This window comes from Aethalodelphis obliquidens, unplaced genomic scaffold, assembly GCF_003676395.1.
Source record: "Aethalodelphis obliquidens isolate GAN/ISIS:26980383/991018 unplaced genomic scaffold, ASM367639v1 scaffold5, whole genome shotgun sequence".
NCBI classification, from domain to species: Eukaryota; Metazoa; Chordata; class Mammalia; order Artiodactyla; family Delphinidae; genus Aethalodelphis; species Aethalodelphis obliquidens.
The window spans coordinates 43221145-43247718 of record NW_020837949.1 but is presented as its reverse complement, the minus strand read 5'-3'; the positions used below and the strand labels follow the sequence as shown (position 1 = coordinate 43247718).

Genomic DNA, 26574 nt, shown 5'->3' with positions numbered 1-26574 from the left:
AATTTTTAGGAAAACCACTAAAAGAATAGGGAAAAAAGCAGAAAGAGAAAGAGACAAATAGCCTAAAAAGAGGCAAGAGAAAAAGAAAGAGGAAAATGGAAGGGCAGCTGGAAAGCATAAAATATTCTTCCTATCAGATTAAGGAAAGTTCCTTCTATTTCTAGTTTGTTAAAAGTTTTTTTTTTTAAAATCATGAATAGATGTTTAATATTAAATGTATCTTATGTACCTTTGAAATGATCCTTTAATTTTTCTTATTTTTCGGCATATTGCTTTTGGAATTTGAGTCATAATTAGGAAAATTTCCTCCAACCCCAGGTTATAGAGGAAGTTATTATATTTTATATTTTCTTCTACAGTTACATAGTTTCATTATTTTAAAACTCAAATAATAATTATAAGAAGAAGCTAAAGAGCTTAGTTTGAATATAATCTTTAAGTTCCAGTTTTTGCTGCAACCTTTCCCCTTGCTTCTTACCAAACCTGTGTCAATGGTATGCAGCACATACCTATGTAGTGCTTACTATGTGCCAGATGCTTTTCTAAACACATTACATATATTAAAGCCTTTATTCTTTTAACCACCCAATGAGTTAGGCACAATTTCAGAGAAGAAAACAAGAACCAGAGAACTGAAAGAACTCATTCAAGGTCACATACTTGTTCAGAAGTCCAGTCTACTATTGTATGATAAGATCCTGGCAGCACAGGCAGGAAGATGTTTGCCTGATATCTGTTATTCTTTTCCTGCCATCTTTGGTGACAGAGCCAGGGATCCTCTGGGACCACACAGGTAATCCTAGTAATTTCTGATATAGGAAAAATAAGCATATCTGCCATACTTTGAGTCACAGAGAATATATAGTTTTAGAAGAGGTTATATTTTGGAGGAGTTGGAAAGACTATTTAAAAAGAAAAATTGAAAGGACATTTTTAAACCTTTATTTTTTTTTCTTTTCTTATCATAGTTAACTGATTGTTATTTTCAGATTTAAAATGTGCAGGCTTTAAACACCATTTCTTGAAATTACAGCTTGGGTTAGTTTCTTATTCTTAATTAAAAAGAAATGATCTCTATTAAAAAGTGGGGGGCTTATCTGGCTTCTCCTTTTATGTAACCTTATCTGTCTTGAACAGGGCTGGCGATAGGATGATTAACCACTGTGAACTCCAGGACTTTAGGCTGGTAAATATTTGTCTTTTTTAAAAAATGAAATGATTAAAAAAAATAGATATTCCAACCTCTCCCAAGTAGAGGAGGACAGAGAAGAATTGATGCTACCTGCTCTCTGTTGGCTCAGTCTTCCTTTCAACTTTTTAGAAGGAAGGAATCATGCCTGGATTCCATCACCTTGCATGAAACAGTTCCTCAGTAGGTTGAAAGCCTTAGAGAAATGTCCCCTTTCTAAGGAGGGTAAAAGCTTGATTCTGACATATCTTTCCCCTATCATGTTTTAATTGTCATTATTTGTAATAATTTTGTATTATTATGGTGCTTTCACATAAGTTATGACATTTGATTTTCACATCAACCCTGAAATAAGAAGGGAAGCTATTACCACCACTATATAGAGAAAACTAAGGCTTAGAGGTTTCAAGCAATTTTCCCAAGGTTGCAGAGCCAGTGGTGGGGCAGAGCTGGTAGGAGATGAGTACGCTGGCCTCCTGGCTCTGATGCCTGTTCTCCCCTACCATGCCTCAACACTAGAATATCACAGAAATACTAGGGATAGTTCCATTTATATAAAAATATTTAGTATATTTTTACAAGTGTATTTCAAATTCATGGAAAGTTGTGCTGGAATTTGGGGTAAATTTTTTTTTTAAAACCTAAAGTTAGATAGATACATCAAATAAATTTCAGAAGGCTCTCAAACAAGTTGTCTTCCAGATCCCAGCAGTAACAATAATTGTTTAGCTATAGCCTGGTGTGAAGCAAGACAGTGTCAGTGATTGCTTCTTTCTTTCACAGGTAGTCACTCATCTGCTTGTGCTGGCCCTTTAAAACTGTTTTTGCACTTCTCTGCATGTTTCTCTTTTTTTGTGGAGAACTCTGCTAAAGAATTGTAGCCTAGTTTTGGCAAGTAATAGAAGACAAACCAGAAATCACATAGGAAGTAGAGTGTGTTACTACTTACCTTGCACAATCTCTTGTGCTACAGCCTGCAACAAAATGTTATAGGGGTTTGGGGTAGGAATTTCTGTTTTATGTTGCATTGCCTTTTAGGAAGGACTCATCACAGCCATGTTCTGAGATTCATGAGCTGTTAAAATCTATTCCATATCAGTGTATGAGCTTTCATATTTCCTACATCTGGGACAAAGGGAAATGGTGTAGTTTTCCATCTGGCTTCAGAATATACTCAGCAAAGAAAAAGCATATGCAAGATCTAGTATGAAGCACTGGAGTAAAGCCTGAAGGAAGTATGCATTAAAAGTACCAGAACATGAAAATCCTCAATGTGCAAAGGAGAGAATTCAGCCCAGCTTTAGACTGTCTCGTCTTGCAGACTCTGCTTTCCCACTGGTCTGCAGTGCTATTTCTCCATGTTCAGAAGGCTCAAGCTCGCTCTTTGGCCCTAAGTGCTAACAGCTTGAAAATCTTATTGTTGGGTATTCCTACTTGAAATCTCTAATAAAAATGGGAAATTTTGGGGCCACCATCCTTTTCGGTATTTAGCTTGGAACTTATCCTGTCCTTCAGGGGCCTCCAAAGACTAACTACTTCATCCTCTGAAACACTTCATTATGAGCTGAAAAGGAGCCAGGACAAAGACGCTGTTCTCTCTGAGATGGAACAGGACAGTATGTTTGTCATTCCTAACATGGCCAAGTCACCAAGCTATTCACCATCTCAAATTGGTCTTATTTATTTGTGTCATGCAAGAGAAATTTATTTTCTAAATTCTTAAGAGTTTGAATATATTTATTACACTCTTTGGAAGGTTTGGACCCAGCCTGTCCTGAGGCATTAAGATTTGTTTTCCATCAGTTTGAGCCTCAAACATAAAAGAGTTTCAACAGTGGTTGGGATATTACCTGACATTTTAATGATTGGGTGAAGAGAAGTTAAATTATGAGATGACCTGGATAACAACCAGACTTCAGAATTCTTTTCAACAGACTGTTAGTGAGCTGCCCAGTACCCTTGATGGTGGTTAAAAAAAATATAATAAAATGTCAGCCAAGCTCTTCAAGACAGATAGAGAATTACCCAATTCCCTCAAACTCTTCATTCTAAGTCTAAGGCAAATGTTCATTGAAAATTTGAAAACTAAGCAGTTTATGTTCAACTGGATGAATTTCTTTCATTTGGGACAGAACAACCACCAAAAAAGTTAGTCTGTAGTGTTTGTTTCATAGCTGGTGTATTCTTAATAAAGAACATTCTTTTGTGTGTCGGTACTCAAAATTGGGACACCAAAAATACAGCAATTAAGTTAAAAGTTTTTATTTAATTATCACCTGTTTGTAACTAATTTATTTATGATAAAAATAAGAGTTGCTAACATTTATTGGCCATATTTGTATGCATGACATATTTTTATGTAGATTGTCTCATTTAATCTTTTCAAAAATTCCAAGGTAGATACTGTTATTCCCCCACTCTTTAGATTACTAAACAGAGGCTTCCATTGATTAGGTTCCTTGTCTAAGATCATACAACTGTGGAGCTGGAACTGAAGCCCCATGAGTCCAGCTGCAGCACTGAGCTCTTATCAGCACACTAGATGGTTTTCTTTATGGAGCTCAGTTCATCCAGGTAATGTGGTCGGTTGATGACAGGTCTACTGGATGATCACTTGGGAACAGAAAGCTAATCATGTGGCATTGCCGAAAACTGACAACTTTTTAAATTGAAGTATAGTTGATGTACAATATTATATAACTTACAGGTGTACGATACAGTGATTCACAATTTTTAAGGGTTATACTCCATTTATAGTTATTATAAAATATTGGCTATATTCCCTGTGTTGTACAATATATCCTTGTAGTTTATTTTATACATAATAGTTTGTACCTCTTAATCCCTGACCCTTATATGGCCCCTCCCCCTTCCCTCTCCCCACTGGTAACCACTAGTTTGTTCTCTATATCTGTGAGTCTGCTGCTTTTTGTTATATTCACTAGTTTGTTTTATTTTTTAGATTCCACATATAAGTGATGTCATACATTAATTGAGAAATTGACAGTTTTTTAACTTGTGTGTTTAGCACCCACATAATATAATTGTAGGCACTTTTGAAGTTAAGTTCATGGAAGTAGGTGGAACTGCAGTTGTATAGTAATAAGAAGTACGACTGCTTTTTTGTATCCAAAATGATTGCTATTCATTATGTTCCCAGATGAAACTTTGTTTTTCTTTTTAAAGTGATAGATACCCATATGCTGCTCATAAGAGACCAGAGAAAACACAGAAGAATGCCACAAGAGACTGAATCAGAGAGTATCCTGGGAAGTTGTTAAAGGATAATTTCATTTAAGGGAAAGTTTTTACATAAAACTGGCAGATGGGGGTTATTCATTTGTCTCTTCTAGAAATAGCTGAAAGAGGTACAACAGAAATCATTCCAATTCAAACATATAGGGAGGTGAATTCAACCAGGATGCTAAGGTAATTTTGGACTTTTTCAGCTTTATAGGCTGAGGGTTTCCATGAGTATCACTGAGACCCATGATTCAGAAACTTGGAGGGTTAGAGGTTTCACTCCCTCTGCATTGTAACCCGTATCATTCAGGATAGAACCTTTGGGAAAAATAAAAGTTTTTTGTTTGTTTGTTTGTTTTTTTAGTATTGACAAGTAGCCATACCAAGTGGTTTTATACCTAAAACTAGCCATTGATCATGACCTTCAGAGAAAATGTTTATCTACCATTTATTGAAAGTTATATCTATAAGAAGGATCATTTCTTTAATTCTAAAATGACCATTTTGGGCCAAGATCTTTTGTACTCATATTTGGGGGAAAGACTGTAAAGCATATTAGTTTCAAAAAAAAAAAAAGTGGTTTTGCTGGTAGAATTAAATTATACTAAGAGTAAGTTCTTCTCATTGGCAAAATGGAAGTTCACTGTATGTCTTGAGTTTTTAATTGATTTTTATAAACATTATGACCTGGACACATTAAGCCCATTTTCTTGTACATAAAATGCCACTTTACCTCAGCCTTGCCTTGTTCCTGTAAAAACAGAGGTTTGTTTTACGGCCCGTCTAGCTGTATCTTTCCCTGACAAATAGACATCAAATAAAGAACCAATTGTTGTAACTTACTCAGAGACTTTTGCTAGATCTACTTACCTGAACAGCCCTCAGTAGTAACAAACAGGGCCCAGCCGATAAATGACTGGTTTTGTTTTCATGAAAGTTAGGAGAAGTATCACCTGCCAGGAGGGTTTATCTTGGAGTTTGGGGGCAAAAGCCTGTACTGGCTCCAGAATGATGACAGTCACTAATGTTTAAGTGATATTCTAACCTTTCCAAAATCATTTATATGATCCCGTTTTATCCTTACAGGGTTTTTAGAAAATAAAAGCCATAATATACATAGCACATACTGTTTCAGTTGTTTTTTGCCCACATGAATTTAAGCACATGCACACACACATACACACATACACACACACACACACATACAATTTCCAGAAATATTCACTGTCAGTTTCTTACTAGGTTAATATACTCTTATTCTTCCTTTTCATATTTCTCTCTTTTTTTGCTACTCTCTAGACAGTTTTTCTCCCAGCCTTTGTGGAACATTGTGATTATTGTTCAGACTCTCCAGTAAGGAAATATCCTTTTTGGCTATTCAAGTGACATATATTACACAAAAGCATTTAGCACAGTGTCCGACAAGTAGTAAAATGCTGTGTTGACTTCTTTTCCTCCTCCCTCTCTCCCTCTTTTTGTTTTTGGTTTAGTCATTTGGTTGATAGTGTGGCATCAGCACACATTTGATAGATAGTTCAATAGATAGATGGATAGATAGGTAATCTAGATAGATAGGTAATCTCTATCCTTGGTCCTTGATTCCCTCTCTATATAGATTTCTTTCCTTTGATCCCTTTTTTAAAAGTTAATTAATCTGTTTATTTTTGGCTGTGTTGGGTCTTCATTGCTGCACGGGCTTTCTCTAGTTGCGGTGAGCGGGGGGCTAGTCTTCATTGTGGTGCGCGAGCTTCTCTTTGTGGTGGCTTCTCTTGCTGCAGAGCACGGGCTCTAGGTGCACGGGCTTCAGTAGTTGTGGCATGTGGGCTCAGTAGTTGTGGCTCATGGGCTGTAGAGCTCAGGCTCAGTAGTTGTGGCACACGGGCTTAGTTGCTCTGTGGCATGTAGGATCTTCCTGGACCAGGGGTTGAACTGGTGTCCCCTGCATTGGCAGGCAGATTCTTAACCACCGCGTCACCAGGGAAGCCCCTCCTTTGATCCTTGATATTCAGTTTCTCTACTTTTCTATGCATGTATTTTGTATTTATTTATTTATTGGGTAAACATGTACAGAAAGCAATCGTTGTTCTAGTAATTGTGCTTAATCGTGGGAGACACAAACCAGAGTAAGATAAAATCCTGAGTCTGGTGCATGAGATGCACAAATAAAGATGTCAAACCATGTGTGAAGTGCTCTCTAGAGAATATATAGGGGACGTATAGTGGGGTTGAGAGCTAGGGCCTGACTCTGGGCTTGGGGCGGAGGGAAATTTTACAGAAGAGGTGGCCTGGAGAGGCCAAATGCTAACATAGACTTAGAGGCACACTTTTGGTTGGGTGCCTAGCACTAACTAGATGTGTGACCTTGGGTAAATGACTTAACCCCTGTATGCCTCAATTTTCTCCTCTGTAAAGTCGAAATAATAAAAGCATTACCTTGTTGGGTTGTTACCAGGATTAAATGTTATCATATGTAACTCACTTAGAATAGCAATTGCCTCTTAAAAGCACTTGATAAATGTTAGCCATTGTTGTCACTATTACTATTGCTATAATTATTACCATAGCTGTCATTATTATTCTTTAAACTGACTCATGAGGAACATGAATTTAAAGGAAATTAGGGGAGGACATTCCTGGCAGAGGACATAATTTAAATAAGAGCAAATGAGTGTGGAAAACCAGAGCTTGTTCAGGAAACTACCTGCAAAATCTCTAGAGTGAGAGATATGTAACAGGAGTGTACAGATGCTGTAACCCTGATTGTTGGACATTTAGATAGTTTTATTTTTAAATTATTATAAATACTTCTGTGTTATACATCTGCATGAGGATATTATATGCATCTTTGATTATTGCCTTAGAGTAAGGGCCTAGAATTGAAAAACCTGCTTCTGCTTCCAGCTTGCTCCCAAGTAAGTGCTTCTTGATTTAAAAGTTCATCTGTGACTTTTTGCTACCTCCTTGACATCAATGATTATCATTCTTTTTCATCTTTGTTGATATCAGAAGTGGAAACTGGAATTTTAATTGTGCATCTGTGGTTTTATTAAGATTAAATTTAAAAAATATTTTTAGCCGTTTGATTTTCTATTGTCGTAATTTTGTGATAATGTGCACTATTCCCATTGTTTATTAGTCTTTTATATTTTTCCTTCTGTGAATTATTCTTCATGCTTTCCCATGTTTCTGTAAATCAAAATATCACCTTTTATTTTTGATTTGAAGAGCACTTCGTATCTAAAGGAAATTAACTCCTTTTCTTTAATATATGTTACAAATATTTTTTTCTGGGGTTTTGGTTGTTTTGAATTTTGCTTAAGGTAATTTGTTTGTTTGGACTTTTTTCACATGACTTCCTTTAGGTAGTCAAATCTATTTAATTTTTTTTTATTGATTCCAAATATGTTTTTTCTTACTTTTTTCTTCTTGCATTTTATATTGAGCTCTTTTAGCCATCTGAAATTTATTAGACTTTTAAAAACCTATCTAACTTCAGGTTTTAAAAATTTTTTACCCCATATTCCAGCATATTTTATTGGATAATACATCATTTTCCACTAATTTGAAATACACTTGTAAAATATACTAAATATTTTTATATACATGGGACTATCCCTGGTATTTCTGTGCTATTCCATTTTCCTCTCCATCTATTCTGACATTGATAGTAATGCTGTTGTAATTATCGTAACTGTATAATAGACTTTAAAATTGGTGGAACAAATTCCTCAATTCATTATTTATTATTTCCTGGTTCTTCTCAACCATTTATTCTTTGTTATGCACTTTAGCATCATATTTTCAAGTTAAAACACTCCTTTGAGATTTAGAGCGAAATTGCATTACGATTCAAAGTCAATTTGTAGACAGTTGACACTATTTTTATTCTGAATCTTGCTATATTTTTGTCCATCTATTCAAATCTTTTATGGCTGTCTATAAATATTTAGTTGTATACCTATAGGCTTTGGCTTTTTTTTTCCTAGTTATTTTATCTTTACTGTTTTTTTTAAAAATGTAGTTAGTATCCTTTTGAGTACAATAATTCCTCCATTATGTTTTCTAACTAAATGCTGTTAATGCAGAGGGACATGATCAAATCTTCAACCTATTCAAATATATTTTTCTTTCATATTCTTGGAAATTTTTTAGGTGTACAATCATATTATCTGGAAATGTAATCATTTAATCATTTTTCTAACATATATATTTCTTCCTGTTTTCTTATCTTATTATATTGCCTTGAATTTCTAGAATAATGTTAAATAATAGTAGTGATAAGTGGCCAGGATCCTCATCTTTACCCTGACTACTGTGAATGTTTTTATCTGCTTTATTCATAATGTTGCCTGTTAATTTCAGATAGTTATTCCTAGTTCACTAGGTGATTTTTTTTTAAAATCAGAAGTGGGTGATGAATATTATTACCCTCTGTTGAGATTTCTTTTTGATATAATGTTTTGAAGAATTAACATTAATTGAATCCTTTTGCATTCCTGGAATAAGTTTTTCTTTATTGTTGTTTTTAAATATATCATACTGATTTGCTAATGTCTTAATTTGAATTTTTGCATATATATAATGCATGAGATTGCCCTTGAGGTTTTCTTCTGAGTGAGTTTGCACTCAGGACTTTGTGAAGTTTTTGAGCACAGTTCTGCTAACTTTGGAAAACAGATCTTCGTGTTCATGTCAAATGTTCTACCACTGTGCAGCATCCTGAGAAAGACTTAATTTCTTTCCCTATGATCATTCTTTTAATCATTTTCTTTACTTTTGTTGTAGTTAAAAAATTTCCTCTATGAACTCATTTTAATTTCCCAACTTTTAGAAGACTGCTTTGTCTTTTCCTCGGTGTTGTTGAAAATACATTATCTTCCACTTTACTGTTTCACTTCTTTCTAGTTGTAAATCCTATCTACTCTACTGAGCCACTTCCTCTCCTTTGTAATTATATTCTATAGAAGCATCAATCAATTCTGAATTCTTTTTAAACAGTCTAAGGATCTTTTTAGACGTCTAAGGATCTGTCTTCACTGGTGGCTCTTTTAGTTACTTCTATGCTGATTTCTTTTTTGCTGAGATGAAACCTCAGTCACTTTTCCAAATCCTTTCATTTTTCTTTTGAGCATGAGATTGGGAGGGATCAGATGTCGAGGGTATGAGGTACACACCATGATCCTGTTTTTGCCAATCTAAAACTCTTATTCTTTAAACAGTAATTCACAATCCCATTACTGTGTGTCTTTTCTTTCTATCAGGGAGAAACAAGATTCTGGAATGGTTTTAAGACTGGATTTTGGAGTCAGCACATAAAAGATTCTCTCATTCACTATGCACAAGACTTTGAGCAAGTCACTTAAACTTTTTGGAGTCTAGTTCACCACCTGTGAAATGAGACACTACTAACTACCATTTTAGGCAGCTGTAAAATGAGCAAACATATAAAGTAAGGAGCACTATGACTAGCACATAAAAAGTAATTAAAAATGGTACTAATGTAATTATTCAACTATGATAAATAAGCCTCTAATCCTGTCCCTTCGTGCAGCATGGTCCTCCTTTCCATATTCTCATACAAAAATTGCATCCGGTTTTCACCCCTCAGAACCCAAAGTCTGGATCTTCAGTTGTCTGCATTGTTTGTACTGCACATTTCTGTCTGTACTTCTTAGGAGCCCCCTCAATTTTTGCTTTCTGTCTTGCTCTCTACCACAATGTGCTACCAGTTATTGAGCAGGACTTTGATGCTTTATGTAATAGCTCATTTACTCCTCATAATCATTTGTTAGGAAGATATTATTCCCACTTTGCAAATGAGGAAATAGAGATTCAGAATTATTAAGTGACTTGCCCAGGAGCTGAGTGGGCAGTTTTCCTGGAGTCTGGGGGTGCAAATTTTTACCTACTCTCCACTCAAAGTTGTTGTGAGGACCAAGGTCAAGTGAGAAGGTTTCACAGACTGTGGAACATGATACAAACAGAACAGCTCTATCAGCCTAGTATTTTCTTTTCTCTCCTAGCCACCCCCTTTTATTCCTAAGTATTCTGACATGTGGGTTGTACTGTGGGCTGGTTATCCTCATTCCCTCTGCATTTTCACACCTTTGTTTTCCTCCATTCTCTCCCTCCCTTCCTTTTATCCCCTGCGGCATTTCCACAGAGCTTCCTCTCTTAGATAGGTCTTACTCTATGCCTCCCTTTCTCAGCCAGAGAGAGCTCTCCTCACCCTGATGTTTTCTTGCCTTACTGACTCTTTCAACCTATCTCTTTTGTGTTTGACACCATTTAAAAATTGTTTTCATAGCTCAGTTATAGGCAGACAGCTTCACATTTTCCCTCTGTGTTTTTTAAAGGTTTGGTTTGAAAAAGGGCAGTACAGGATGTATAGGAGGTAAGAAAGAAGAGAAAAGAAACTGTTGGGAGGGGCTGCTTATTCTATCTTCAAAGGAAGCAGAGCTGGGGTTAGTCCAAGTTGTTTTACAATTGGAAGAGAGTCATCCTACCATAGTTTGGACAAAACCTGGCTTTTTATTGCCAAGAAAGTATAAGATGGAAATGGAGGTAAATGTGAATAATTCAAAGTAATGTTTAAACTTTGAGGATATTTTACCTTCTCTGGAATTAGAGATTTATGCTAGTCAAGAGTTAGGGAGGAATTTGAAATGTTTATGTTACCAGAGTGTAAAAAACATTGTCCAGTTGTTTATCTAATCTTTCATTGGGCTTGCTTTTAAAAACACGTTTAGATTTGAAGTAGCCTGGGAATAATAAACTGTTCCAGACCATAACTTGATGCCCCAGTGGAAATAAGATAGATCCTTTTTCATTTGTTTTGAGAAATTTCCCAAGCAGACAGATGTCTTTGTACCTTCCTTTGCAGTTCCTTCATCCACAAATGACTGTTATCAAGAAATAGAATTACAAGTGTTCTGTTACTTCTTTTTAACTTTAGCTCCTACAGAAATTACTACTGGGATCTTATTTCTTTTCTGGGCTGAACATTTTGTTGTTGTACCTACTCAGTCTCACAGATTCTCCATGTGTTATCATCCAGGAAGATTCATTTCTTAAAGATGTGTATTAATTAACACAAAGAACTTTTTGAGAAGCTTTTTTGATCCACAGAGCAACCACGTGTGCTGGGGCATAGGAATAGGAGGTACTATACTACATTCTGCTGTAATTATTTTCAACCTCCCAGTGGAAAATGTAGATAATATTATGTAAAAAATAGAATGAATTTTGGTTTCCATTTCTTCTTACTAATCCCTTAGCCTAAATTCATTCACTCAAGGCAGCCTGTAATTATTGTGTGCCTACTGTGTGCCAGGAAGTATTCCAGGGCTTGGGATACAGCAACAAACAAAATAGCCCAAGATCCCCGAAATTTTGGAACCCTCATTCTAGCGGGGGAGACGATAAAAATAGCATGATAAAGAAGTAAACTATGTAGTATGTTAGAAAATAACAAGTGTTAGTGTTAAAAGGTGATAAGTACTATGGAAAAAGAAATGTCAGAAAAGAGGCAGTTACAAGATTATAATTTTAAATTGGGTTGAGGGTAGGCTTTGTTGAGAAGGCAACTTTTGAACAAAGACTTAAAGAAGTGAGGGATTTATCCATGCAGAGATCAGAGAGGTGTGTCCCAGGTAAGGAGAATGAGCCTGGAATGTTCCAAGGACATCGAAGAGGCCAATAGTGAGGCCAGTAGTGAGTGGTAGGAGATGAGGTCAGAGGGGTGAGATCATGTACAGCCTTTTGGCTGACTTTTGCTTTTTTCTGGGTGAAGTGGGGAGGACCATTTTTAAGAAAGGAATATCATCTTACATTTTAAAAGGATCCCTGCCTGCTATTGTGCATAGACTATGGGGGTGGGGGTGGTCAAAGGTAGAGGTGGGCAGTCAGTTTGAAGGTTACTCAGGTAAGTAATTTGGCAATAGTTCAGGTAAGAGATGATGGTGGATTGCACCAAAGTGGTAGTAGTGCTGAAGGTGATGACAAGTGATCTGATTCTGGATACATTTTAAATGTAAAGACAACAGAATTCCTAACAGAGTGGCCGTGTTGTGTGAAAGGAAGAAGAGAATCCAGGACAACCCCAAGAGTTTTGGCTTGAACCACAGGAAGGATGAAGTTGTGAGGAGAAAGGCTGTGGGGTGGAACAGGTTTGTGGGGGAGATCAGGAGTACAGTTTGGGATATGTTGAGTTTGAGATGCTATAAGATGTCCAAGTGGAGATATTGACTAAGTAGTTGGATACACAAGTCTGAAGTTCAGGAGAGAAATCTGGGATGGAGTTGTAAAATTAGGAGTTGTCAGCACGAAAGTGTTATTTAAAGCCATGAGACTGGATAAGGTCACCAAGGGAGTGATTTTAGAAAAGAGATGAGAATCAAAGACCGAGTGCTGGGAGAGTCAGAATTTTAGGAGTTTGGGAGAAGAGGGGGAACCAGCAGAGGATGCTGAGAAGGAGCATACAGTGAGGTAAGAGGAAAATCAGTAGAATGTGGCATCCTGGAAGTCAGGTGAAGAAAGAGTTTTAAAAGGTGGTGGAATGATAAGCTGTGTCAAATGCTAATGGGTCAAGTAAGTTGAGGGCTGAAAACTATAGATTTAGCAACGTGGAGGTCACTAGTGATCTTGAATAAAGCAACTATTTGTGGAGTGGTAGAGGCCAGGTCTAGACTGGGATGGTTGTACAAGAGAAAGGAAGAGAATTAAAAATAGCAAATACAGACAATTCTTTGGAGAAGTTTTGCTGCCAAGAGGAGTAAAGAAATGGAAGAAGATGCAGGAAAGTGGGGGTCAAGAGACAGTAGATTATTCCTGATTTGATGTTTATTGTTGTCCTTTATTATTTATCTAGACCCCAGTCCTTGTTCTTTATCAAGCTGTTATTTCCTACTGGCTACTGTTTTTTTTTGTTTTTTTTAACTAGGCCAGACAACCAGTTAAGGTTTTCCTTGACTAGCTAACACGACAGTTTGTATTCCTGGAGGTCAGGCAGCTGTAGCTGCTGCTCTCTGCCTTCTGAAAATTCACCACCCTTCTTTCCCTCAGCTTACATGAGAACCTCAGGCTTAGGTGTGGGAATTTTGGCAGTATAAGGCAAAGATGATGAGAATAATAGTAATACTTATTATTATAACACTTAATGTATCACTTACTATGAACCAGGCATTATTTGAAGTGTTCATATAAATTAACTCATTTAATCTTTACAATTATCCTATGAGCTAGGTACAGTTATCATCTACATTTTACAAATAAGGAAACTGAGGCAGAGAAAGATCAAGTAAACAGTTAAAAGAAAAAAAAGTAATGGTGGGGCTGGGATTAAAATTCTGACAGTCTGGCTCCAGAGTCCATGCTCTTGAAGCACCTGGAGAATTTTAAGAGCAAGATGTTAGCTAGAGAGATTTCATTTTACATAATATGAGAATTTTCTAGAGTTAATGGGCTAAGATTTTGAGAAACAAGATAGAATACAGGAGCTGATGGGGCATTTCCCCAGATTTACTAGCCTGTACATTAGTGGACTGTCACCAGTGCATAATATTGGAATGATGTGGTAGAGCATTCTTCAAAGATAACTTTTGTAAAGACTGTATTTCCTATGTATTTGCTCAAATTTCATGAATTCCTTTCCAAATCAACAAGTATATATTAAGCATCCACTCTTTGCATGAAAAAGAAAAAAAATTAACTATTTTCCTCTATCTGTTTATTTTCCTTTGTGAAGCTTATTTGTTTATCATGCAGGCTATAGAACACTCTGGAAATTAAAATAAAAAGGACTGTATATGGGAATATAACACTATACTGTTTTTTTAAGGATTCTTAAAATTTCTTTAGCTTTAGAGATGAAGTATGAACTAAACGACCCTTTGTTAAGTGTTAGTTCTTAGAGCACTGGCAGGCAATTGCCACTGAATCCTTCATTTATAATCCCTTCCTTTTCCAGAAGGACTTGCCAGCACCCATAAAGTATTCACTAGGAGAATTAAAATCATATAAAAATAATTGGTGTTTGCTTCCTTCAAGGCATACATTTAAATACATTGCTTTATTCCTCCGCTCCTTGGCTGCCTCCGATGTTTAGTAACACTAGGTCAGCAGACTTCCTCTTTTAAGGTTCATCTGCTGGCCATTTCAATTTCCCATGAGAAAGCAAACCTACCACTGTTTTACCCTTTTATCTTAATGTTTCATCCATTTATGTCATATTATCTTGTGGGTTTGTGTTTCTCAGTAGTAATGGCACTGCTGGTAAATAGAAAACAATGAATGTGATTATGCACCCCTGATCATCATCATCATCATTTGAGCCCTTTTAAAATTCCTGTTTTGATCTCAGAATAGTGATTATCTAGGATAGTAGATTATCAGTGGTTTCATCCTATAAAGGATGTGTGCACTGTTTTTCAAGTGAATTATTTTGATGCCTGGTTGACAATTTTGGCTTTGACCACTGGGTCCAGCTAGAAACATTCCACCACTGGTCTGCCTACCCCATCTTCTGGGTTTACCTGAGCATTTTTTACAGCATCAAATATAAATTCATGCCGTGCTCATGGCTTGTAGTTTCATGTGTAATTGGCTGTAACGTAATGACTAACGTATGTTGGAGGTTAGTACTGAAAATAATAGCCCAACATTTATTGGGGGCGTACTCTGTGCCAGGCTCTGTGATAACTGTATTACAAGCACTGACCAATTTAATCTTCATCTCTCATAAAGTAAAATGCTATATTTTCTGAATTTAGAAAAAAGGAAACTAAGTCCCAGACTTATGTGACTTTGCTCTAGACACAATGATAGTTGCCATGTCCCATTTTGGATGTCCCTTTCCACTATCAATGGGCTGGTTATCATCTTGTGTACATTTCCCTTTTTGCAAAATATGACATTGTTTAATGGACTATTGTAGAAATATATCATTAGATAACAGAGTTGTTTAGGAATGAGTCCTGAGTGCTTGTTCAGTTTCCTCATTTGTGAACGAATATGATGAAACAGGTGCTCTCCAGAGACGTTGTGTTCTTCACTCTTTTCCCTCAACCTGTGTATAACTGAAGTGACCCAGCTGAACTCTCAGTTTCAAAATCACCACCTAAACTCTGTCATTATTAAAAACAACACAGTTTGGTCAAGATTATGGCTTTTAATTGGGTTGTGGAAAGAAACTCAAGTTGAAGAAATGTTGCCAGGATCACTGAGGAATTAATAACCACTTGATGCAAGAGGGAAGCTGTGAAGAACACTGGCTCTCTTATTATGTGGTGTCCAGGCAAAGTAGAGTTATGTTCTTACTCTTTCATTTTTTTAGTAATTATAATTGCAGAACTATTGGCTTCCTTTCCTTCTCAACTGTAGCTATAATGTTTTATTTGTGCGTGTATACTTTTGAGAGAGAGTTGGTCTCTGAAGAGGGAGTTAGGAAAGTATTTGAAATGGAAATGTCTTAAAATTATGTGTCTTTCCAGTTGTACATTGGATTGCCTTAGGATTTAGAAACAAAATGGAAATTAAATACCACAATCACCTTCTTTCTGAACAAGAAAGTGCTATACTTATCAGTATAGAAAAGATCTAGTTGAAAGACAACAGATCTTGCATTTCCTTGGAGAGTGCTCTAGACATTGATCAACTGGCAAGAAAAAGCAAATATTAACTTTCTCTTCTTCCTCACCTTCTCACCATGGCTGGGTAATACTTTTGTATTCCTGTTTGGAGGATTTAATGGCCTTGTTAACATGTGGGAAAACATTGTGATTGGAGACTTTAACAAAATAGTGAGTAGTTTTATTTTTTTTTAACTTCCACGTTTATGTTTTTACTGGTGTGTGTCTTTCCAAGTACTCCAGGTTAAGAACTAAATGTGTTAGAAAAACAGATGTAATGCAAATAAATGGGAGAGTTCTCATCTCCTTCAGTGAAGAAATCTCCGAGTTCCTGAGCAGTAACTTTATGGGACCTTCTCTCTGTATCAGAAAAAATTGTGCTTACCCCACTTCTTTCCCCTGAGTTCTGTTGTATCATAACTGACTAATGATCTATAGGACCAGACAATTCACCTACATATGGTAGGGGATCATAATGCACTAACATAGTATAGAGATCACTCTTACCAACAATTAATTGGGGAATTCACTTTATGAAGCCCTGTTTACGGACTGACATCTGGTGAACTTCTTAACCTGGATCTGTTCCAATCTTTAGGATTTATGGACTGTGCTTGCTTTTTTGTAAATAGGACTTTTTTCTGCTTGGTATATTCTGTTTACATAATTATCAATGGATGAAAATGGCTATGTTCCTGTATTTCTTAATCCTTTGTACTAAGTGGACCTAAATTCTAAGTGGTGGTCCAGCTAAAAGAATAGTTGGACACCTATCATTATTCAAGTTGTGGAAACATCTTAATGCCAGGAGGACCCTACCCTCTTAAATCCAGATTCTCTGACTGGAGCCCTTATACCCCAAGGGACTTAGTATTCAGTCTTTATGGGATTTTTAAAACTTGTTGAGACACATGCTAGACCTCTTAAAATATATCAGACTTCCTTTTATTCACAAACTTGGTCTCTGCTATGAGGTGTAAAATGGAAATATTTTCAAACATAGGTATATGTGCATAGTCCTGAACACATTTTAAGTTCTTACCGGGTGTGGGGGGGGGGATCAAAGTTTATTATTAGGTAGTGGAAATGAAATCCCAAACATTCCACAGGCATCATGTTGGACACACATTACAGTGAACTTCACCTGCCTCTCACTGGTTCACCATTATTATCTCTGTTGCTAGTAGATGAGCTACTGTCTAGCAGTCAGCATGTCATCTGCAAATATAGGGAGAAAGAAAAGTTATCGAATGGATTTAAAAGAAACATAGAAAAACAAATATCATATGTTGGAACTGGAAACATAAGACTATATAGAAAGGCATTGTTTTCTTCTGGTTTCCTGAGTTTGAAACTGTAAAACTGTACCAGGTTAAGTGTGAGATGCCTCTACATTACAACAAAGTAAAGGGCAGAATGGAAGGGGAGATGAGAACGATATTGACGTATGATCTCCAGTTCCTCCTTCAGAGAAGCAGTGTCACCATATGATATCAACGTGATTTGCCATGCTGTGGTAAGAACTCATTCAATGATACATTACATTCTTGAGGGCTTTATTTCCAAGATGTGCTTTGACAAGGTCTGACTGTTGTATTTTCAACAATCTCCTATATATATATAGTTTTCTGGAGCATCTACTTAGTAAGCACCTTGGTAAACCCAATTTCACAGAAGTATTGGCTTTCTAAAATGGCCCATAAGCACAGAACAGAGTCACACACACACACACACACACACACACACACACACACCCCATTAGTCAAAAAATTTCCAACAAGCATAGCTTTACCAATTATGGTGTGTTCTTAAGGAAATGTTAAGTCCAAGTACAAGATGGATTGGGCCCTTTGAAGTCCAGTGTGGAAGAAGAGAAGTCAGTGGAGAATTAACAGGGGAAGTGCAGCCCCACTCTTCCTCCAAGCCTTTTGCTGTTTCTCTCCATGGCAGCCCTTGCGTAAGTCTTTATCTGACACAATTTTTCCTAGCTATACCTCCTACTCTGCATTAAATTTTTCTAACTGCTATTGTATTTTTTATTCTTTAATATTTTATCATCTATACCTTCAGTAAGTCACCCCAAATATCATCTGTAGAAGTGTACACAGAAAAATGGAATATGTTGATAATTTATTCTCCCCTCCCCACTTATCCTTTTCATCCTCTATCTCCTTCTCTCTTTTACCCACCCCTCTTCCTTCCATTCTTGCATTTTGTCAAAAAATTTATAAATACTTGGTTAAAATTGCTACACAAACATACAGTAGGATTCTTGGCTTTCTATAGCTTACATTCTCCTTGGGCTAAAAAAATATATTTTAAGAAAACAGAAGAATGAAGAGAGTAGAGGAGAATTATCAGGAAAACTCTTATACATATCTTTAATGCCTATGTGTGGTTGTGTGTACACATTTACAGAGAGAGAGAGGGAGAGGGTGAGGGAGACTGAGAGAGAATAAAGAGTAAAACTATTTCAAATGAATATATTTTCGGAGAATTTTTTAACTACTCATAGTCTCGTAGGGAAACTTTTCATATTTAAGATAGTGAAATATTCTTTTCAAAGCACCCATTCGCCACACTTCACATGAATTATAAACCTTTGAAATGAAATCTGAATGTTAACTTCAAAAACACTTTATCCATCAAGTAAATCTTGATTAAAAGAAAAATGTCACTGGTGTATATTTTTGAGGTTTCTGCTGTTTTAAATTCTTAGTGGCAATTCAAGCATGTGAACAGAAGATTCTTTGGCTGGCAAGTCAGAGCATGGTCTGTGGTCATTTGTGATTCTCAAAGTGTCTCCTTGTTTGATTGCTTTTAAATATATGAAGAAAAAAGAAGAAAAAAAATTTTTCCTCCCTGAAGGAATGGAACATTTGCACCCATACACTCAGTTGATTGCAAAGGTCTCTGTTGCAAGAATATAAATCCGCAAAGTCCTAAAATATATCCAAAGAACAGCTTGCCAACCTTCTGGGTTTTCTGTATCACTGAAAGGAAGTACTGGTTAGGAAAGCCAACTCACAAGCAAATCCACTGAGATCTTGATGGGAAAAAAGGTATTCTTGAGAAAGCTCTAATGGTTTAGGAAGCAGGAGAATCAGGAATCGGCTCTAGGATATGAGGGACATCCGCTACCCTCTCTGAGCCTCTGTTTTGATGTCTCCTAAATGAAGGTGGTTGCACTAAAAGCTAAAGTTCTTTGATTCCACCGATACGGTGTGGAAAGTGTATCTATGCCAAGAAAATTCGTAGAAAACAGAGATGGTAAAATGTACTTTGTGCTGAGCACTGTGTTCAGTGTACACGGTCTCACATAATCCTCACAATAGGCCTCATTAAAATTCTCTCTTTACAGTTGGGGCAACTGACAACCTGCCTGCGTCCAACAGCTAGACCCAGACTGACCCACTCCTGAGAACTTCACAGTCTAAGTCAAGCCTTGCTGTTGGCCTCCTTTGCCTTAAGAGGCCTCCCCATTCACTGCCCACCTGGGTTTCACTTTTGATAGAGGAAAAGAAGAACAACTGGAGACAATCCTAAAATTTGGGAAATTCTAAGAATTTATGAAAAGAAACTGTCTTAAAAATTTTCCCCCAATCTAGTCATGAGAAAAATATTAAGCAAATTCCAGGAGAAGGGCATTCTGCAATATGCTTGACCAATACTCCTCAAAACTTCAAGGCCATCAAAAGTAAGGAAGGTCTGAGAAACTGTCACCACCAAGAAGAGCCAAAGGAGATGCAGCAACTAATGTCATGGGGTATTCTAGATGGGATCCCGAGACAGAAAAGGATGTTAGGTAAAAACTAAGGAAATCTGAATAGGCTATAGATTTTAACTACTGATAATGTATCAGCATTTGTTCATTGATCAAATGTACCATGCTAATGCAATATGTTAACAATAGGAGAAACTGTGTGGAGAATATATGGGAATTCTCTGTACCATTTACTAAATTTTTCTGTACATATAAAAATCTTCTAAAAATTAGTCTATTTTTTTTTAAAAAAAAAGCTTATCACTGCCCAAACAAAAAGAGCATTTGTAGCAGTAGGGCAAATAATATTCTTTTAAAGAACTGCTACTATTATTCCTCCTCCTCTTCCTCTTCCTTATTGCTATTGTTATAGTAATACTATGAGATGATCTGGCAGTGTTAAATGCCTCTAGGAACCTTTAGAATTAGGATGCAGTTGAAGAGTAGCTTTCTGTGAGCCTTGTATTAGGCCAGGCTTTGGCAAGCTACAGCCAATGGGCCAGATCTGACTGTTTTAGTAAATAAAGTTTTATTGGAACACAACTAATGCTCATTCATGTTTACATTTTGTCCTTGGCTGCTTTTGCACTACAATGGCAAAACTGAGCAGTTGCACCAGAGACCAGATGGCCCACAGAGCTTAAAAAATATGTACTATCTGGCCAACCCCCGGTTTAGGTTACCTGAGTTACAAGGTAGATGGTGAGGCAGGTAAGCTGGGCCACCAGAATTCATCTGGGTTATAATCAAGTATCTATCAAATAGAACTCTGCAGATCAAGTAGCGTGAGTAAATAGAGTAGTCAGCTTCAGAGGTGGCCACATGTTTAAGGTGTCTGAACACTTTTTTTTGCTGCAGAGCTGTGTCTTTTGGCCCCATGGCTGTATCAGCTGTGTGAACCCTACCCCTTCAGACTTCCAACTTTAGGGACTTCCGTCTTGGCCTTTTCACTCTACTCTTCTTTTAGTGTTCCTAACTTTGACATGAGAGTAAATAGTCAGAACTTAATGTGTTTTTCAATGTGCCAAGCACTTACACATGCTCATCAATTTCTTCCTTATGAAGTAGGGCTGCCATAGTCTCTGTTTATAGTTAAGGAAACTGAGGCTCATTAAAGTGCAATAATTTGCTCAGGAAGGTCACTTGGCTCATAAATGCTGAGCCATGGTTTGAATCGAGGCTTTGTTAAATTCCCTACAAATAAGCCCGCATTCAGTGCTGGAGCTGGCTCACACTGGCTGGTGAGAACCAATCATTGAATTTTTAGGAATTCTGTGAGCCAGTTAACAAATTCAGCCGTTATTAAAAATTAAATTATGTAAACTTTACAACCAAGTAAGTTTTATTAAGAACAAAGATAATACACCTCAGAACCCTTCACTAGTTATTACTACATTTTACTATTCTCTATGCTCTTGAGATTATTTTTGTCTACGGAATCTGAATGGTGAAAGTGCTATCTCATGGTGTCCTCTTACACATCTCTGCCAAGCTCCACGTTTGGTGATGTCACGTTGGTTGCTTGAAACTGGCCATGATAGGAGTATTTATACCAAAGAAATGGGCAAACACTACAGATTAGGGCTTTACCTTTTTTCCTTGAAAGCCAGCTGGTTACATATTTTCCAGAATACCAGTGCTTACCCTGCATTCTGATTTTGATCTCTGGTATTCTAGACAGTTACATTTGTTTCTGCTTGGCCTCCTATCTTGACCTTTGAACCCTATAACTTTTATAGTTCATGCTATAGCAACCTACAGAGAGGACCTGAGCTTTTTTTTTTTTTTTAAGACTTATTTATTAATTTATTTTTGGCTGCGTTGGGTCTTAGTTGCGGCAAGCAGGATCTTTGTTGAGGCATGCGGGATTTTTCGTTGCGGAGTGTGGGCTCTTCATTGCGGCGTGCAGGCTTCTCTCTAGTTGTGACTTGCGGGATTCCTCTTCTCTAGTTCTGGCGAGTAGGCTCCAGGGTGCGTAGGCTCTGTAGTTTCCAGCACACAGGCTCTCTAGTTGAGCCTCGAGAGCTCAGTAGTTCTGGCTGCAGGCTTAGTTGCCCCACGGCATGTGGGATCTTAGTTCCCTGACCAGGGATCGAACCCGCATCCCCTGCATTGGAGGGCAGATTCTTTACCACTGGACCACCAGGGAAGTCCCTGAGCTCTTTTTTATTGTTTTTGTTTGTTTGTTTTTCTGACAGTGGGTAGCATTTCCTTAGTGTAATTCCCTTGTTGATAAAATATGTTCCACCTGGTGAGGAAGAAGTTTCAACAATTTTATAATTTGCTTTTGAATGCAGAAACAGGTTTAAGGATAGCTTGTAATCCATAAAAAAAAAAAACAAAACAAAACCCTAGAGTTGAATTATCTTTATAAATATAGGGTGATCTCCTATTGTTCAGAATTTTTGGTAAGATTTTCTACTTAAATAATTTTCTGGCTACATGAGGATTGTAGCCAGAAAAATTTTCTTAAAAAATGTTTAAATTTAAGTATAGTGGATTTACAGTGTTTCAGATATATAGCAAAATGATTCAGTTATACATATACATATATATTTATCTATTCTTTTTCAGATTCTTTTCCATTATAGGTTATTACAAGATATTGAATATAGTTCCCTGTGCTATACTTGTTGTTGTTTATCTATTTTATATATAGGAGGATTGCTATATATCTTGATGTTCTACTAATTTGCAAAGCAACAAATTTTTACAGCCAGGTTTAGTTAACACAAATGGTCATGCACCTAATTTGATTGGTAACAATTCAGAGGAAGAGGGAGCATAGTGAAATGTCTCAAAAACATCCTCTTAAACATCACGGGTGTAATCTCCAATTTATAAACTGTCTTGTTCCAAATGCTATAGATACTGTTTGCAATTTGTGATGCATGCTTCATGCTTTCAAATTTCACCTGCAGGCGTTAGGGTTCCAGATTACTCCAGAAAAGTGTTTTAAGCATTGAATTGTAATAGGACTCTAAAATGAAGCCACCACTTATGACATTGTTCCTTATGAAAATGCCCCCAGAGTTCTGACTTGGGATCCCAGGTTCCTTAATGAAGCTCCTTTTTACACGAGAGCACAGGGATAGAAGTGGATCTCCATAATTGTACCAGCAGTGGGCAAAGGAGAGCCTAGACATCCCATGTTGGTGGGGAGAGGGGGGCTGTTCTGTACATTATGCAAGGAGGGAGCTGCCAGACAGATACTGGAGTAGAAGGGAGGTACATAAGTTGTGAGAAGCCCCTGCTGTTGCCAGAATGAGTTTACTGGCTATTTGAACGTCTGATAATTAGGAGTTGGCTGAATTATTATTTTTAACTATAATTCCATGTATCATATTAATGTAGACCATATCTTGAAATCAGTGCTGTTCAAAGTGTGAATAGAAGGCTAGCATCTGTCTGCAAACTGTCTGTTACTTGAAACTGAGAATAAGCATTTGGAAACTTGTAGCAATTGACAGTGTGCTTTTTACAATGATTGAATCTAAAAGATAAGGGCCTATATATTGTTCATTTTATTTTTCTAGTAATTCCTTTTATTCATTTTTATTATACGTGACAAAGTATTGGCTTAGATAGATTGGAAATTTTAAGGCTGGTCCTTTTGAGAAGCATTGCTACAGTGGGCTTCAGAAGGTCTCTGTTAGTTTGGAAATTTTATATTTTATTTCTCTCCTTTTACTGCTTACTCTGAAATTTTTGTTTGTTTTTACTTAAACAGATTAAAAATAAGCCTGGTTCTCCTTCTGGATGGGGCCCTAGCTATTTTAAGGTAAAGCAGGGCAAGTTCCATTGCATTGATGGATAATTCTAACATTTCCTGTTTGGGAAACCTCTGAGACGACCTCTGATGCTTATTTTATGAGTGTGGAAATCCTTGTCTTTCAAGTTTCCCTCAACATCGATTTCTTTTTCAGAGCTGATCCAGAGGGATGGATGGTAAGGTGCACTTTCCTTCAGACCTGGGATCTTGACTTCACTCTCATTTGAGTGGCGTGGTTTACACATCAGTGCTGCTGGTACTCTCTCTTTATAAACCCCCTCACACATAAAGCCAAACTTGAATATGGAGGCTTTGGACTCAGTGTATGAGAAGCCTCAGAAAAGGAAAAATCACACTTTATTTACAAGAAGAATGGCTTTGGGGAAAAATGTGTACAGTATACAGCATGTTAGTACATTTCCAGGAAATTAATCAAATTAGTCAAATCAAGTTACAGATGTAGTCAGGAAATTCTCAGCATGAGTTCTCCGTACAATATTTTGGTGGATAAAATCAAATGGCTTATACCTAATATTTTCAAAGCGCAGTGGTCCCAGCTTATCCTCAAGTCACCTTGGAATTGACTTGGAATTGAAAGCTTCCACAATGCATTCATGGCTTTGCTGTGAATTATGAAGTGTTTGTGTCTCTGCTGTAAGGTGTTGGGATTCAGGAATAGAATCAAATTCCTGAGAAATACCACCATAGTCACCAACTCAGAACACCAGTGGCCTTCCTCTTTCTTCAGGGAAGTTTTCTTTCCCTCACAGTCGATGTGCTTTGTTTCTTTTATAGTTTCTGATGCTCTGGTATTAAAGGGAATTTCTGCTGAGGTACCATTATAGTATGGATATCACATATGCTATAGATTTTGTCCTTTCTGACTTTAAAAGGGTTAAATTTTAAGACAACACCATCGCTGCTGTTGCTAAGTGCTCATCAGTATGTCTTTAAAGGCAATGACTCATTCCCAGCATTTTCACCGAAAGAGAAACATTTAAGATTATTCTTTTTTGGCCTACTCCTGAAGATTGTTGTCTCTTTATTTATCATCTTCATGACTGGTACGTTCTTAAGCTGAGGTTGCCGTATGGAGAGGTAGATTTTTCTACACATTGCTTAAAATATTGTTTGTATTTTTCAACTAGGTGGCTGTGCTACGATCCCAGAATCAGACCTAGAAGAAAGATCAGTAGAGCAAGACTCCACTGAACTGTTTACCAACCACAAACACCTCATCGTGGAGACGCCCATAGCTGGTAAGAGAATGAGTGGCCTTCACAACTGGTATGTCAGGAAGAACGAGACACTGGTCAGGTTTTGTCATACCAGAAAGCATTTTGCAAAATTGCTTGTTTTCTAACTTATTCAGCCTTCCCCTTGGCATTGGGTGCAGCTGAATTTGATCATTTGTATATTCCTTTCAATATTCAGACCTTTTCTCTCTCTTGCTCTCTTTCATTTTTCCAGAAGTTTCACCCCTCCAAGGAGTTTCAGAATAGTTGAAGTAGAGTTGTCTGGTTGAGGGGAAGATGGCCTTCCCAAGGCTGATCATGTGTGGACCTCATGCCAAGCACAGATGAAGGTGCTTCATACAGCTCACCTGCCAGGAGATAATAGGTAGAGATGGGGATGGGGACTTTTAATTTTTCTAGGAGGACTTGTAATACTATGGGCAAGTCAGTTGAACTTGTCTTACCAGGAAAGGATGTTGCTGCTTTTTGGTCATCTGTATGCTTTCAGCCACAGTATATAGTGAGATGACATCTTTTGGGGGCAGACTTTGTAATGCAAAGACCCAGATCCTACTTGATACCCCAGTTTTTTCACAGAATTCTTATATATTAAATGTATCGAGTTTAATAAAAGCATCTTATTGTCAAACAATATCTTGGATTTGATTTGTAATCAGAGGGTTATATAGTTGATTTCTTTATTTATTTAAAGTGAAGAAATTGAACGGAACTAAAAATGTTGCTTCTCCACGGTAAGACTTGAGTGTGGTTATTTTATAAATACAAGAAACTACTATTAGGCTAAAAGTGGGAAAAGGTGAGTATTTCTAGTATTGTATGAAAATGTTAAAATATTTTCAAGGAAGCTAGTACATTAACATCCTTTTTCATTACCCCAATGGGAGATACCTTTTAAAAATCCAGGTTATAGAAGGATTCACACTTCATTATAATTAAAAGGTAAGGTTTTCATATGTAAGAAATAGAGGAGATTTTGCCAATTTCGGGTTAAAATTACAGTTGCAAGGCTGATTTATTTAAATAAAAATATGTCTGTGCCAGTTTTGGAATGCCTCAGTCAGTACAAAGGAGAAAGTGGCTCACAGTTTTTCTATAAGTGAAATGTCAAAAAAATTGCAGAGGATGTATTATTTATTATTTATAGCATTCTTTTTTAGGAGATGCAGCAGAAGATTAAATAGTTTTCATTGTCAAGTATGGGAGTGGACACCTTCTAGCCTTTGGGCCAGAATCAACCATTAGGTTAATGTTACCCAGCCTGTGGGGACCAGTAAAAGATGTCTTGGCTCTGTGTATGCCTAAAGATGCAAAACCACAACACTTCTGATCATCTTTAACAGCTTCATTGAAGAAAGGTTAGAAGAGAAGTATATTCCTTCTTTAAAGAGTGTTTCTTAGTTGTGTCTTTTTTTCTTTTTTTTCTTTTTGATATTTGGTTCCCAGGGATATTTTGTCCATGGAGTGCATGTGTCCATGTGCTCATCTCTGTTCTCCTTTCTTTCTCTTTTTTTTTGAGTCATGTCCTGTTTGTCATGTCCTGTCTGCCTTTCTTTAACTCAATTTCTTTTTCTCTCTTGTTTCTATGTTCATCAGCCTTGATCAGTCTTTCCCTTCCTCTATTCCCCCCAATTCTTTCCCTTCACTTTTTGATTCTCTCCCTTTATTTCCTGTGATATGTTTTATGAAGCATATCATTTGATTTGTAAAGGTTACTTTAAATGTGC

The 26574-nt window shown here is 36.9% G+C and overlaps 1 protein-coding gene across 16 annotated transcripts in view; it reads left to right on the top strand.

Annotated features, from left to right (window-relative positions):
• Positions 1-25478, top strand: part of BBS9 (Bardet-Biedl syndrome 9) — a 442463-nt gene extending 416985 nt beyond the window's left edge. For all 16 annotated transcript variants that reach the window (XM_027102231.1, XM_027102227.1, XM_027102230.1 and 13 more), the window contains 2 exons: positions 24743-24853; positions 25065-25478. In XM_027102231.1, the coding sequence (XP_026958032.1) occupies positions 24743-24853; positions 25065-25096 (143 nt within the window). In that variant the 3' untranslated portion in view covers positions 25097-25478. The remainder of the gene's footprint in view (positions 1-24742; positions 24854-25064) is intronic.
• Positions 25479-26574: the final 1096 nt, after the last annotated feature.